This window comes from Lissotriton helveticus, chromosome 3_2 (genome assembly GCF_964261635.1).
Source record: "Lissotriton helveticus chromosome 3_2, aLisHel1.1, whole genome shotgun sequence".
NCBI classification, from domain to species: Eukaryota; Metazoa; Chordata; class Amphibia; order Caudata; family Salamandridae; genus Lissotriton; species Lissotriton helveticus.
The window spans coordinates 496,512,389-496,527,828 of record NC_136062.1 but is presented as its reverse complement, the minus strand read 5'-3'; the positions used below and the strand labels follow the sequence as shown (position 1 = coordinate 496,527,828).

The following is a 15,440-nucleotide window of genomic DNA, read 5'->3' as shown; positions in this document are numbered from 1 at the left end:
TGCAGCAATGAGTCCCTCCCCCTCTCTAGCCTCAGGTCAGCCCCTTCAGTCTCTGCAGCAATGAGTCCCTCCCCCTCCCTCTCTAGCCTCAGGTCAGCCCCTTCAGTCTCTGCAGCAATGAGTCCCTCCCTCCCTAGCCTCAGGTCAGCCCCTTCAGTCTCTGCAGCAATGAGTCCCCCCTCCCTCCCTCTCTAGCCTCAGGTCAGCCCCTTCAGTCTCTGCAGCAATGAGTCCCTCCTCCCTCCCTCTCTAGCCTCAGGTCAGCCCCTTCAGTCTCTGCAGCAATGAGTCCCTCCCTCCCTCTCTAGCCTCAGGTCAGCCCCTTCAGTCTCTGCAGCAATGAGTCCCTCCCTCCCTCTCTAGCCTCAGGTCAGCCCCTTCAGTCTCTGCTGCAATGAGTCCCCCCCCCTCTCTAGCCTCAGGTCAGCCCCTTCAGTCTCTGCAGCAATGAGTCCCTCCCTCCCTAGCCTCAGGTCAGCCCCTTCAGTCTCTGCAGCAATGAGTCCCTCCTCCCTCTCTAGCCTCAGGTCAGCCCCTTCAGTCTCTGCAGCAATGAGTCCCTCCTCCCTCTCTAGCCTCAGGTCAGCCCCTTCAGTCTCTGCAGCAATGAGTCCCTCCTCCCTCTCTGGCCTCAGGTCAGCCCCTTCAGTCTCTGCAGCAATGAGTCCCTCCTCCCTCTCTAGCCTCAGGTCAGCCCCTTCAGTCTCTGCAGCAATGAGTCCCCCCCCCCCCTCTCTAGCCTCAGGTCAGCCCCTTCAGTCTCTGCAGCAATGAGTCCCCCCTCCCTCTCTAGCCTCAGGTCAGCCCCTTCAGTCTCTGCAGCAATGAGTCCCTCCCTCCCTCCCTCTCTAGCCTCAGGTCAGCCCCTTCAGTCTCTGCAGCAATGAGTCCCTCCCTCCCTCTCTAGCCTCAGGTCAGCCCCTTCAGTCTCTGCAGCAATGAGTCCCTCCCTCCCTCTCTAGCCTCAGGTCAGCCCCTTCAGCCTCTGCAGCAATGAGTCCCTCCCTCCCTCTCTAGCCTCAGGTCAGCCCCTTCAGTCTCTGCAGCAATGAGTCCCTCCCCCTCCCTCCCTCTCTAGCCTCAGGTCAGCCCCTTCAGTCTCTGCAGCAATGAGTCCCCCCTCCCTCTCTAGCCTCAGGTCAGCCCCTTCAGTCTCTGCAGCAATGAGTCCCCCCTCCCTCTCTAGCCTCAGGTCAGCCCCTTCAGTCTCTGCAGCAATGAGTCCCTCCCTCCCTCCCCCTCTCTAGCCTCAGGTCAGCCCCTTCAGTCTCTGCAGCAATGAGTCCCTCCCTCTCTCTCTAGCCTCAGGTCAGCCCCTTCAGTCTCTGCAGCAATGAGTCCCTCCCTCCCTCTCTAGCCTCAGGTCAGCCCCTTCAGTCTCTGCAGCAATGAGTCCCTCCCTCCCTCTCTAGCCTCAGGTCAGCCCCTTCAGTCTCTGCAACAATGAGTCCCTCCCCCCTCCCTCCCTCTCTAGCCTCAGGTCAGCCCCTTCAGTCTCTGTAGCAGTGAGTCCCTCCCTCCCTCTCTAGCCTCAGGTCAGCCCCTTCAGTCTCTGCAGCAATGAGTCCCTCCCCCTCCCTCTCTAGCCTCAGGTCAGCCCCTTCAGTCTCTGCAGCAATGAGTCCCTCCCTCCCTCTCTAGCCTCAGGTCAGCCCCTTCAGTCTCTGCAGCAATGAGTCCCTCCCTCCCTAGCCTCAGGTCAGCCCCTTCAGTCTCTGCAGCAATGAGTCCCCCCTCCCTCTCTAGCCTCAGGTCAGCCCCTTCAGTCTCTGCAGCAATGAGTCCCTCCCTCCCTCTCTAGCCTCAGGTCAGCCCCTTCAGCCTCTGCAGCAATGAGTCCCTCCCTCCCTCTCTAGCCTCAGGTCAGCCCCTTCAGTCTCTGCAGCAATGAGTCCCTCCCCCTCCCTCCCTCTCTAGCCTCAGGTCAGCCCCTTCAGTCTCTGCAGCAATGAGTCCCCCCTCCCTCTCTAGCCTCAGGTCAGCCCCTTCAGTCTCTGCAGCAATGAGTCCCCCCTCCCTCTCTAGCCTCAGGTCAGCCCCTTCAGTCTCTGCAGCAATGAGTCCCTCCCTCCCTCCCCCTCTCTAGCCTCAGGTCAGCCCCTTCAGTCTCTGCAGCAATGAGTCCCTCCCTCTCTCTCTAGCCTCAGGTCAGCCCCTTCAGTCTCTGCAGCAATGAGTCCCTCCCTCCCTCTCTAGCCTCAGGTCAGCCCCTTCAGTCTCTGCAGCAATGAGTCCCTCCCTCCCTCTCTAGCCTCAGGTCAGCCCCTTCAGTCTCTGCAACAATGAGTCCCTCCCCCTCCCTCCCTCTCTAGCCTCAGGTCAGCCCCTTCAGTCTCTGTAGCAGTGAGTCCCTCCCTCCCTCTCTAGCCTCAGGTCAGCCCCTTCAGTCTCTGCAGCAATGAGTCCCTCCCCCTCCCTCTCTAGCCTCAGGTCAGCCCCTTCAGTCTCTGCAGCAATGAGTCCCTCCCTCTCTAGCCTCAGGTCAGCCCCTTCAGTCTCTGCAGCAATGAGTCCCTCCCTCCCTAGCCTCAGGTCAGCCCCTTCAGTCTCTGCAGCAATGAGTCCCCCCTCCCTCTCTAGCCTCAGGTCAGCCCCTTCAGTCTCTGCAGCAATGAGTCCCTCCCCCTCTCTAGCTTCAGGTCAGCCCCTTCAGTCTCTGCAGCAATGAGTCCCTCCCTCCCTCCCTCCCTCTCTAGCCTCAGGTCAGCCCCTTCAGTCTCTGCAGCAATGAGTCCCTCCCCTCCCCCCTCTCTAGCTTCAGGTCAGCCCCTTCAGTCTCTGCAGCAATGAGTCCCTCCCTCCCTCCCTCCCTCTCTAGCCTCAGGTCAGCCCCTTCAGTCTCTGCAGCAATGAGTCCCTCCCCCCCCCCTCTCTAGCCTCAGGTCAGCCCCTTCAGTCTCTGCAGCAATGAGTCCCTCCCCTCCCCCCTCTCTAGCTTCAGGTCAGCCCCTTCAGTCTCTGCAGCAATGAGTCCCTCCCTCCCTCCCTCCCTCTCTAGCCTCAGGTCAGCCCCTTCAGTCTCTGCAGCAATGAGTCCCTCCCTCCCCCCCTCTAGCCTCAGGTCAGCCCCTTCAGTCTCTGCAGCAATGAGTCCCCCCCCCCTCTCTAGCCTCTGGTCAGCCCCTTCAGTCTCTGCAGCAATGAGTCCCTCCCCCTCTAGCCTCAGGTCAGCCCCTTCAGTCTCTGCAGCAATGAGTCCCTCCCTCCCTCCCCCTCTCTAGCCTCAGGTCAGCCCCTTCAGTCTCTGCAGCAATGAGTCCCTCCCTCCCTCCCTCTCTAGCCTCTGGTCAGCCCCTCCAGTCTCTGCAGCAATGAGTCCCCCCTCCCTCTCTAGCCTCAGGTCAGCCCCTTCAGTCTCTGCAGCAATGAGTCCCTCCCCTCCCCCCTCTCTAGCTTCAGGTCAGCCCCTTCAGTCTCTGCAGCAATGAGTCCCTCCCTCCCCCCCTCTAGCCTCAGGTCAGCCCCTTCAGTCTCTGCAGCAATGAGTCCCCCCCCCCTCTCTAGCCTCTGGTCAGCCCCTTCAGTCTCTGCAGCAATGAGTCCCTCCCTCCCTCTCTAGCCTCAGGTCAGCCCCTCCAGTCTCTGCAGCAATGAGTCCCTCCCTCCCTCTCTAGCCTCAGGTCAGCCCCTTCAGTCTCTGCAGCAATGAGTCCCTCCCCCCCTCTCTAGCCTCAGGTCAGCCCCTTCAGTCTCTGCAGCAATGAGTCCCTCCCTCCCCCCTCCCTCTCTAGCCTCAGGTCAGTCCCTTCAGTCTCTGCAGCAATGAGTCCCTCCCTCCCTCTCTAGCCTCAGGTCAGCCCCTTCAGTCTCTGCAGCAATGAGTCCCTCCCTCCCCCCTCTCTAGCCTCAGGTCAGCCCCTTCAGTCTCTGCAGCAATGAGTCCCTCCCTCTCTAGTCTCAGGTCAGCCCCTTCAGTCTCTGCAGCAATGAGTCCCCCCTCCCTCCCTCTCTAGCCTCAGGTCAGCCCCTTCAGTCTCTGCAGCAATGAGTCCCTCCCCCCCTCTCTAGCCTCAGGTCAGCCCCTTCAGTCTCAGCAGCAATGAGTCCCTCCCTCCCCCCCTCCCTCTCTAGCCTCAGGTCAGCCCCTTCAGTCTCTGCAGCAATGAGTCCCTCCCTCCCTCCCCTCCCTCTCTAGCCTCAGGTCAGCCCCTTCAGTCTCTGCAGCAATGAGTCCCTCCCTCCCTCTCTAGCCTCAGGTCAGCCCCTTCAGTCTCTGCAGCAATGAGTCCCTCCCCCTCCCTCTCTAGCTTCAGGTCAGCCCCTTCAGTCTCTGCAGCAATGAGTCCCTCCCCCTCTAGCCTCAGGTCAGCCCCTTCAGTCTCTACAGCAATGAGTCCCTCCTCCCTCCCTCTCTAGCCTCAGGTCAGCCCCTTCAGTCTCTGCAGCAATGAGTCCCTCCTCCCTCCCTCTCTAGCCTCAGGTCAGCCCCTTCAGTCTCTGCAGCAATGAGTCCCTCCCCCCTCTCTAGCCTCAGGTCAGCCCCTTCAGACTCTGCAGCAATGAGTCCCCCCCCCTCCCTCTCTAGCCTCAGGTCAGCCCCTTCAGTCTCTGCAGCAATGAGTCCCTCCCCCCCCCCCTCTCTAGCCTCAGGTCAGCCCCTTCAGTCTCTGCAGCAATGAGTCCCTCCCCCCCTCTCTAGCCTCAGGTCAGCCCCTTCAGTCTTTGCAGCAATGAGTCCCCCCCCCTCCCTCACTCTCTAGCCTCAGGTCAGCCCCTTCAGTCTCTGCTGCAATGAGTCCCTTCCCCTCTAGCCTCAGGTCAGCCCCTTCAGTCTCTGCAGCAATGAGTCCCTCCCCCCTCCCTCTCTAGCCTCAGGTCAGCCCCTTCAGTCTCTGCAGCAATGAGTCCCTCCCTCCCTCCCCCCCCAGCCTCAGGTCAGCCCCTTCAGTCTCTGCAGCAATGAGTCCCTCCCTCTCTAGCCTCAGGTCAGCCCCTTCAGTCTCTGCAGCAATGAGTCCCTCCCTCTCTAGCCTCAGGTCAGCCCCTTCAGTCTCTGCAGCAATGAGTCCCTCCCTCCCCCCTCTCTCTAGCCTCAGGTCAGCCCCTTCAGTCCCTGCAGCAATGAGTCCCCTCCCTCCCCCCTCTCTCTAGCCTCAGGTCAGCCCCTTCAGTCTCTGCAGCAATGAGTCCCTCCCTCCCCCCTCTCTCTAGCCTCAGGTCAGCCCCTTCAGTCTCTGCAGCAATGAGTCCCTCCCTCCCTCCCTCTCTAGCCTCAGGTCAGCCCCTCCAGTCTCTGCAGCAATGAGTCCCTCCCCCCTCTCTAGCCTCAGGTCAGCCCCTTCAGTCTCTGCAGCAATGAGTCCCTCCCCCTCTCTAGCCTCAGGTCAGCCCCCTTCAGTCTCTGCAGCAATGAGTCCCTCCCTCCCTCCCTCTCTAGCCTCAGGTCAGCCCCTTCAGTCTCTGCAGCAATGAGTCCCTCCCTCCTCCCTCTCTAGCCTCAGGTCAGCCCCTTCAGTCTCTGCAGCAATGAGTCCCTCCTCCCCCTCTCTAGCCTCAGGTCAGCCCCTTCAGTCTCTGCAGCAATGAGTCCCCCCTCTCTAGCCTCAGGTCAGCCCCTTCAGTCTCTGCAGCAATGAGTCCCTCCCTCCCTCCCTCTCTAGCCTCAGGTCAGCCCCTTCAGTCTCTGCAGCAATGAGTCCCCTCCCTCCCTCCCTCTCTAGCCTCAGGTCAGCCCTTCAGTCTCTGCAGCAATGAGTCCCTCCCTCCCCCCTCTCTCTAGCCTCAGGTCAGCCCCTTCAGTCTCTGCAGCAATGAGTCCCTCCCTCCCTCCCTCTCTAGCCTCAGGTCAGCCCCTTCAGTCTCTGCAGCAATGAGTCCCTCCCTCCCCCCTCTCTAGCCTCAGGTCAGCCCCTTCAGTCTCTGCAGCAATGAGTCCCTCCCTCCCTCCCTCTCTAGCCTCAGGTCAGCCCCTCCAGTCTCTGCAGCAATGAGTCCCTCCCCCCTCCCTCTCTAGCCTCAGGTCAGCCCCTTCAGTCTCTGCAGCAATGAGTCCCTCCCTCCCTCTCTAGCCTCAGGTCAGCCCCTTCAGTCTCTGCAGCAATGAGTCCCTCCCCCCCTCCCTCTCTAGCCTCAGGTCAGCCCCTTCAGTCTCTGCAGCAATGAGTCCCTCCCTCCCTCCCTCTCTAGCCTCAGGTCAGCCCCTTCAGTCTCTGCAGCAATGAGTCCCTCCCCCCCCCTCTCTAGCCTCAGGTCAGCCCCTTCAGTCTCTGCAGCAATGAGTCCCTCCCTCCCTCCCTCTCTAGCCTCAGGTCAGCCCCTTCAGTCTCTGCAGCAATGAGTCCCTCCCTCCCTCCCTCTCTAGCCTCAGGTCAGCCCCTTCAGTCTCTGCAGCATTGAGTCCCTCCCCCCCTCTCTAGCCTCAGGTCAGCCCCTTCAGTCTCTGCAGCAATGAGTCCCTCCCTCCCCCCCTCTAGCCTCAGGTCAGCCCCTTCAGTCTCTGCAGCAATGAGTCCCTCCCCCCCTCTCTAGCCTCAGGTCAGCCCCTTCAGTCTCTGCAGCAATGAGTCCCTCCCCCTCTCTAGCCTCAGGTCAGCCCCTTCAGTCTCTGCAGCAATGAGTCCCTCCCCCCTCTAGCCTCAGGTCAGCCCCTTCAGTCTCTGCAGCAATGAGTCCCTCCCCCTCCCTCTCTAGCCTCAGGTCAGCCCCTTCAGTCTCTGCAGCAATGAGTCCCTCCCTCCCTCCCTCTCTAGCCTCAGGTCAGCCCCTTCAGTCTCTGCAGCAATGAGTCCCTCCCCCCCTCTCTAGCCTCAGGTCAGCCCCTTCAGTCTCTGCAGCAATGAGTCCCTCCCTCCCTAGCCTCAGGTCAGCCCCTTCAGTCTCTGCAACAATGAGTCCCTCCCCCCCCTCTCTAGCCTCAGGTCAGCCCCTTCAGTCTCTGCAGCAATGAGTCCCTCCCTCCCCCCCTCTCTAGCCTCAGGTCAGCCCCTTCAGTCTCTGCAGCAATGAGTCCCTCCCCCCCTCTCTAGCCTCAGGTCAGCCCCTTCAGTCTCTGCAGCAATGAGTCCCTCCCCCCTCTCTAGCCTCAGGTCAGCCCCTTCAGTCTCTGAAGCAATGAGTCCCTCCCTCCCTCCCTCTCTAGCCTCAGGTCAGCCCCTTCAGTCTCTGCAGCAATGAGTCCCTCCGTCTCTAGCCTCTGGTTCGCCCCTCAAGAAGAGAGAAGCCCGGGGCCTGGTAGGGGAAACGGTTGCCATAAAGTGCAGAAAGAACCTAAATGCCAATTCCATCAATAAAGTGATTTTAATGGTGAGGGATCTATTTTCAGTATCTCTGCAAAGCTCTTTCCTGGTTCTTCTCCCTTCTCTGATCATGAGGAGTGGTCTTATATCCATTTCTGAGGTAGGTTGGTACAATCTGAAAAGAGCTCGTGCTATGCTTGTCTCGGCGACTTATAGAGAAAAAGTCATGGTTGAAATGTCTCACCTATGGTGGCGCTGCAGGTGTAGGCCCATGCCTCCGGGAGAAGATGCAGGAACACGTCTCCTAGAAGACCACCGATTGCAAAGCTTAAGAGCTGCTTCAAGCGCTGGGACCCACCTAAGAGGAGAAGCGGAGGCGGAGTGTGACTAGTGACAGGTACATCAGAGTCTTTTGAGCCAGTGGCTAAGAGGAGAGCGCGTGCCCTTACCGTCAGACTTCAGTGCTGCTCCGGCCTCAATGGGGATCACCAGTAGGGGAAGAACTCCACTGAGCCCCACCAACATGGAACCAATCAGGGAGCAGAGCCAGGCATCCAGCCGCTCCTCGCTGAAGAGGTCCTCCCACGATGAAGCATCCTTCTCACAACGTCGAGTCAAGCTGGGGGTGCAGGTCCAGCAGCCCAGAACCTGGATCAGAAGAAGAGGAGGGACAGCTCGGAGAGCGTGGCCTGACACCATCCTAAGATCCACTCTATCCTGGACACCACTGATGAGTCACTGGAAGAAATACAACTCATGAAGGGGCAGAAGCTGAAGAAAGCATCCACATCCTTAATGTGCGGCTAATGCCGGGTACATAGTGCACAGTTAATGCAGGAGCTGATCCTCCATAAATAAGCTCACAAAAAGCAGCAGCAATCGACTGGGAAAGAGAGCACAGTTCATTCAGGAGGCTGAAACGACACTGCTAATGTGGAGAAGAAACATGGACAGAGGGCGCAGTTAATTCAGGAGGCCGAAACGACACTGCTAATGTGGAGAAGACACATGGACAGAGGGCACAGTTAATTCAGGAGGCCGAAACGACACTGCTAATGTGGAGAAGACACATGGACAGAGGGCACAGTTAGTTCAGGAGGCAGAAACTACACAGCTAATGCGGAGAAGAAACATGAACAGAGGGCACAGTTAATTCAGGAGGCCGAAACGACACTGCTAATGTGGAGAAGAAACATGGACAGAGGGCACAGTTAATTCAGGAGGTAGAAACTACAGCTAATGTGGGAGAAGAAACATGAACAGAGGGCACAGTTAATTCAGGAGGTAGAAACTACAGCTTATGTGGGAGAAGAAACATGGACAGAGGGCACAGTTAATTCAGGAGGTAGAAACTACAGCTAATGTGGGAGAAGAAACATGGACAGAGGGCACAGTTAATTCAGGAGGTAGAAACTACACAGCTAATGCGGAGAAGACATATGGACAGAGGGCACAGTTAATTCAGGAGGTAGAAAATACAGCTAATGTGGGAGAAGAAACATGGACAGAGGGCGCAGTTAATTCAGGAGGCCGAAACGACACTGCTAATGTGGAGAAGAAACATGGACAGAGGGCACAGTTAATTCAGGAGGTAGAAACTACACAGCTAATGCGGAGAAGACACATGGACAGAGGGCACAGTTAATTCAGGAGGTAGAAACTACAGCTAATGTGGGAGAAGAAACATGAACAGAGGGCACAGTTAATTCAGGAGGTAGAAACTACACAGCTAATGCGGAGAAGACACATGGACAGAGGGCACAGTTAGTTCAGGAGGTAGAAACTACACAGCTAATGCGGAGAAGACACATGGACAGAGGGCACAGTTAGTTCAGGAGGCAGAAACTACGCATCTAATGCGGAGAAGAAACATGAACAGAGGGCACAGTTAGTTCAGGAGGTAGAAACTACGCAGCTAATGCGGAGAAGACACATGGACAGAGGGCACAGTTAGTTCAGGAGGTAGAAACTACACAGCTAATGCGGAGAAGAAACATGGACAGAGGGCACAGTTAGTTCAGGAGGCCGAAACGACACTGCTAATGTGGGAGAAGAAACATGGACAGAGGGCACAGTTAGTTCAGGAGGTAGAAACTACACAGCTAATGCGGAGAAGACACATGGACAGAGGGCACCGTTAGTTCAGGAGGCAGAAACTAAGCAGCTAATGCGGAGAAGAAACATGGACAGAGGGCACAGTTAGTTCAGGAGGTAGAAACTACACAGCTAATGCGGAGAAGACACATGGACAGAGGGCACAGTTAGTTCAGGAGGCAGAAACTACGCAGCTAATGCGGAGAAGAAACATGGACAGAGGGGACAGTTAGTTCAGGAGGTAGAAACTACACAGCTAATGCGGAGAAGACACATGGACAGAGGGCACAGTTAGTTCAGGAGGTAGAAACTACACAGCTAAGGCGGAGAAGACACATGGACAGAGGGCACAGTTAGTTCAGGAGGCAGAAACTACGCAGCTAATGCGGAGAAGAAACATGGACAGAGGGCACAGTTAGTTCAGGAGGTAGAAACTACGAAGCTAATGCGGAGAAGACACATGGACAGAGGGCACAGTTAGTTCAGGAAGTAGAAACTACGCAGCTAATACGGAGAAGAAACATGGACAGAGGGCCCAGTTAGTTCAGGCGGTAGAAACTACGCAGCTAATGCGGAGAAGACACACGGACAGAGGGCACAGTTAGTTCAGGCGGTAGAAACTACGCAGCTAATGCGGAGAAGACACACGGACAGAGGGCACAGTTAGTTCAGGAAGTAGAAACTACACAGCTAATGCGGAGAAGAAACATGGACAGAGGGCACCGTTAGTTCAGGAGGTAGAAACTACGCAGCTAATGCGGAGAAGAAACATGGACAGAGGGCACCGTTAGTTCATGAGGCAGAAACTACGCAGCTAATGCGGAGAAGAAACATGGACAGAGGGCACAGTTAGTTCAGGAGGTAGAAACTACGCAGCTAATGCGGAAAAGACACATGGACAGAGGGCACAGTTAGTTCAGGAAGTAGAAACTACACAGCTAATGCGGAGAAGAAACATGGACAGAGGGCCCAGTTAGTTCAGGCGGTAGAAACTACGCAGCTAATGCGGAGAAGACACACGGACAGAGGGCACAGTTAGTTCAGGAAGTAGAAACTACACAGCTAATGCGGAGAAGAAACATGGACAGAGGGAACCGTTAGTTCAGGAGGTAGAAACTACACAGCTAATGCGGAGAAGACACATGGACAGAGGGCACAGTTAGTTCAGGAGGTAGAAACTACACAGCTAATGCGGAGAAGACACATGGACAGAGGGAACAGTTAGTTCAGGAAGTAGAAACTACGCAGCTAATGCGGAGAAGACACATGGACAGAGGGCACAGTTAATTCAGGAGGTAGAAACTACAGCTAATGTGGGAGAAGAAACATGAACAGAGGGCACAGTTAATTCAGTAGGTAGAAACTACGCAGCTAATGCGGAGAAGACACATGGACAGAGGGCACAGTTAATTCAGGAGGTAGAAACTACAGCTAATGTGGGAGAAGAAACATGAACAGAGGGCACAGTTAATTCAGGAGGTAGAAACTACACAGCTAATGCGGAGAAGACACATGGACAGAGGGCACCGTTAGTTCAGGAGGTAGAAACTACACAGCTAATGCGGAGAAGAAACATGGACAGAGGGCACCGTTAGTTCAGGAGGCAGAAACTACGCAGCTAATGCGGAGAAGAAACATGGACAGAGGGCACAGTTAGTTCAAGAGGTAGAAACTACGCAGCTAATGCGGAGAAGACACATGGACAGAGGGCACAGTTAGTTCAGGAAGTAGAAACTACACAGCTAATGCGGAGAAGAAACATGGACAGAGGGCCCAGTTAGTTCAGGAGGTAGAAACTACGCAGCTAATGCGGAGAAGACACACGGACAGAGGGCACAGTTAGTTCAGGAAGTAGAAACTACACAGCTAATGCGGAGAAGAAACATGGACAGAGGGCCCAGTTAGTTCAGGAGGTAGAAACTACGCAGCTAATGCGGAGAAGACACACGGACAGAGGGCACAGTTAGTTCAGGAAGTAGAAACTACACAGCTAATGCGGAGAAGAAACATGGACAGAGGGAACCGTTAGTTCAGGAGGTAGAAACTACACAGCTAATGCGGAGAAGACACATGGACAGAGGGCACAGTTAGTTCAGGAGGCAGAAACTACGCAGCTAATGCGGAGAAGACACATGGACAGAGGGCTTAGCTAATTCTGGAGGTAGAAATTACATAGATAATGCGGAGAAGAAACATGGACAGAGGGCACAGTTAATTCAGGCAGAAAGTACACTGTAAATGTGAGAGAAGCAACATGGATAGAGGGCACAGTTAGTTCAGGAGGTAGAAACTACGCAGCTAATGCGGAGAAGACACACGGACAGAGGGCACAGTTAGTTCAGGAAGTAGAAACTACACAGCTAATACGGAGAAGAAACATGGACAGAGGGAACCGTTAGTTCAGGAGGTAGAAACTACACAGCTAATGCGGAGAAGACACATGGACAGAGGGCACAGGTAGTTCAGGAGGCAGAAACTACGCAGCTAATGCGGAGAAGACACATGGACAGAGGGCTTAGCTAATTCTGGAGGTAGAAATTACATAGATAATGCGGAGAAGAAACATGGACAGAGGGCACAGTTAATTCAGGCAGAAAGTACACTGTAAATGTGAGAGAAGCAACATGGATAGAGGGCACAGTTAGTTCAGGAGGTAGAAACTACGCAGCTAATGCGGAGAAGACACACGGACAGAGGGCACAGTTAGTTCAGGAAGTAGAAACTACACAGCTAATACGGAGAAGAAACATGGACAGAGGGAACCGTTAGTTCAGGAGGTAGAAACTACACAGCTAATGCGGAGAAGACACATGGACAGAGGGCACAGGTAGTTCAGGAGGCAGAAACTACGCAGCTAATGCGGAGAAGACACATGGACAGAGGGCTTAGCTAATTCTGGAGGTAGAAATTACATAGATAATGCGGAGAAGAAACATGGACAGAGGGCACAGTTAATTCAGGCAAAAAGTACACTGTAAATGTGAGAGAAGCAACATGGATAGAGGACACAGTGTACAGGCACAAAAGAAACAGCACAGGGTTACAGTGTGCAGGTGCTAAGGAAACAGCACACAGAGCATACAGGGTTACAGAGTACAGGCACAACAGCACAGTGTTACTGTGTGCAGGTGCTAAGGAAACAGCACAGGGTTACAGTGTACAGGAAATAAGGAACGATTAAACAAGGGACCTGTGGACAGTCACTAAGGAAAGAGCATACAGGGTGAGCCCTCATGGAAGAGCAGATAGGGTTCAGTGCGCACTCATGCAGGAGCGCGCAGGGCAGTACATCTCAAATGGTTACAAGTGACTGGAAAACCTGTGTAAGATAACAACACATATAGTCAACCATATAAAGCTTTGAAAGGATGGCTCAAGGAGGGCAGTCCAGGAGTCAAGGAGGGCAGTCAAGGAGACCAAGGAGGGCAGTCCAGGAGTCCAAGGAGGGCAGTCCAGGAGTCAAGGAGGGCAGTCCAGGAGTCAAGGAGGGGCAGTCAAGGAGGGGCAGTCCAGGAGTCCAAGGGGGGCAGTCCAGGAGTCCAAGGGGGGCAGTCCAGGAGTCAAGGAGGGGCAGTCCAGGAGTCCAAGGAGGGGCAGTCCAGGAGTCCAAGGAGGGGCAGTCCAGGAGTCAAGGAGGGCAGTCCAGGAGTCATGGAGGGGCAGTCCAGGAGTCAAGGAGGGGCAGTCAAGGAGGGGCAGTCCAGGAGTCCAAGGGGGGCAGTCCAGGAGTCCAAGGGGGGCAGTCCAGGAGTCAAGGAGGGGCAGTCCAGGAGTCCAAGGAGGGCAGTCCAGGAGTCAAGGAGGGGCAGTCAAGGAGGGGCAGTCCAGGAGTCCAAGGGGGGCAGTCCAGGAGTCCAAGGGGGGCAGTCCAGGAGTCAAGGAGGGGCAGTCCAGGAGTCAAGGAGGGGCAGTCCAGGAGTCCAAGGAGGGGCAGTCCAGGAGTCCAAGGAGGGGCAGTCCAGGAGTCAAGGGGGGCGGTCCAGAAGTCAAGGAGGGGCAGTCCAGGAGTCAAGGAGGGGCAGTCCAGGAGTCAAGGAGGGGCAGTCCAGGAGTCCAAGGAGGGGCAGTCCAGGAGTCCAAGGAGGGGCAGTCCAGGAGTCAAGGGGGGCAGTCCAGGGAGTCCAAGGGGGGCGGTCCAGAAGTCAAGGAGGGGCAGTCCAGGAGTCAAGGAGGGGCAGTCCAGGAGGGGCAGTCCAGGAGGGGCAGTCCAGGAGTCAAGGGGGGCAGTCCAGGGAGTCCAAGGGGGGCGGTCCAGAAGTCAAGGAGGGGGAGTCAAGGAGGGGCAGTCCAGGAGTCAAGGGGGGCAGTCCAGGGAGTCCAAGGGGGGCGGTCCAGGGAGTCCAAGGGGGGCGGTCCAGAAGTCAAGGAGGGCAGTCCAGGAGTCAAGGAGGGCAGTTCCGGAGTCAAGAGGGGCAGTTCCGGAGTCAAGGGGGGCAGTCCAGCAGTCAAGGAGGGCAGTCCAGGAGTCAAGGAGGGCAGTCCAGGAGTCAAGGAGGGCAGTCCAGGAGTCAAGGAGGGCAGTCCAGGAGTCAAGGAGGGCAGTCCAGGAGTCAAGGAGGGCAGTCCAGGAGTCAAGGAGGGCGGTCCAGAAGTCAAGGAGGGGCAGTCCAGGAGTCAAGGAGGGGCAGTCCAGCATACAAGGGGGGCAGTCAAGGGGGGCAGTCCAGGGAGTCCAAGGGGGGCGGTCCAGAAGTCAAGGAGGGGCAGTCCAGGAGTCAAGGAGGGGCAGTCCAGGAGTCAAGGGGGGCAGTCCAGGAGTCAAGGGGGGCAGTCAAGGGAGTCCAAGGGGGGCGGTCCAGAAGTCAAGGAGGGGCAGTCCAGCATACAAGGGGGGCAGTCAAAGGGGGCAGTCCAGGGAGTCCAAGGGGGGCGGTCCAGAAGTCAAGGAGGGGCAGTCCAGGAGTCAAGGAGGGGCAGTCCAGGAGTCAAGGAGGGGCAGTCCAGGAGTCAAGGGGGGCAGTCCAGGAGTCAAGGGGGGCAGTCAAGGGAGTCCAAGGGGGGCGGTCCAGAAGTCAAGGAGGGGCAGTCCAGGAGTCAAGGAGGGGCAGTCCAGCATACAAGGGGGGCAGTCAAGGGGGGCAGTCCAGGGAGTCCAAGGGGGGCGGTCCAGAAGTCAAGGAGGGGCAGTCCAGGAGTCAAGGAGGGGCAGTCAAGGAGGGGCAGTCCAGGAGTCAAGGGGGGCAGTCCAGGAGTCAAGGGGGGCAGTCAAGGGAGTCCAAGGGGGGCGGTCCAGAAGTCAAGGAGGGGCAGTCCAGGAGTCAAGGAGGGGCAGTCCAGGAGTCAAGGAGGGGGCAGTCCAGGAGTCAAGGAGGGGGCAGTCCAGGAGTCAAGGAGGGGGCAGTCCAGGAGTCAAGGAGGGGGCAGTCCAGGAGTCAAGGAGGGGGCAGTCCAGGAGTCAAGGAGGGGGCAGTCCAGGAGTCAAGGAGGGGGCAGTCCAGGAGTCAAGGAGGGGGCAGTCCAGGAGTCAAGGAGGGGGCAGTCCAGGAGTCAAGGAGGGGGCAGTCCAGGAGTCAAGGAGGGGGCAGTCCAGGAGTCAAGGAGGGGGCAGTCCAGGAGTCAAGGAGGGGGCAGTCCAGGAGTCAAGGAGGGGGCAGTCCAGGAGTCAAGGAGGGGGCAGTCCAGGGATCAAGGAGGGCAGTCCAGGAGTCCAGAGGGCAGTCCTGGAGTCAAGGAGGGCCAGTCCAGAAGTCAAGGAGGGGCAGTCCAGGAGTCAAGGGGGGCAGTCCAGGAGTCAAGGAGGGGCAGTCCAGGAGTCAAGGAGGGGCAGTCCAGGAGTCAAGGAGGGGCAGTCCAGGAGTCAAGGGGGGCAGTCCAGGGAGTCCAAGGAGGGGCGGTCCAGAAGTCCAAGGAGGGCAGTCCAGGAGTCAAGGAGGGGTGGTCCAGAAGTCCAAGGAGGGCAGTCCAGGAGTCCAAGGGGGGCAGTCCAGGAGTCAAGGAGGGGCAGTCCAGGAGTCAAGGGGGGCAGTCCAGGAGTCAAGGAGGGCAGTCAAGGAGGGCAGTCCAGGAGTCCACAGGACAGTCCAGGGGTCAAGGAGGGGCAGTCCAGGAGTCAAGGAGGGCAGTCCAGGAGTCAAGGAGGGGCGGTCCAGAAGTCCAAGGAGGGCAGTCCAGGAGTCCAAGGGGGGCAGTCCATGAGTCAAGGAGGGGCAGTCCATGAGTCAAGGAGGGGCA

At 57.2% G+C, this 15,440-nt stretch overlaps 1 protein-coding gene across 2 annotated transcripts in view; it reads right to left on the bottom strand.

The window, feature by feature from the left end:
- SLC39A13 (solute carrier family 39 member 13) overlaps nt 1-15,440 on the bottom strand; it is a 176,865-nt gene that overhangs the window by 155,383 nt on the left and 6,042 nt on the right. For both annotated transcript variants that reach the window (XM_078684492.1, XM_078684493.1), the window contains exons 2-3: nt 7,625-7,913; nt 7,420-7,533 (exon numbers count right to left, since the gene is read on the bottom strand). In XM_078684492.1, coding sequence (XP_078540618.1) covers nt 7,420-7,533; nt 7,625-7,874 — 364 coding nt within the window. In that variant the 5' untranslated portion in view covers nt 7,875-7,913. The remainder of the gene's footprint in view (nt 1-7,419; nt 7,534-7,624; nt 7,914-15,440) is intronic.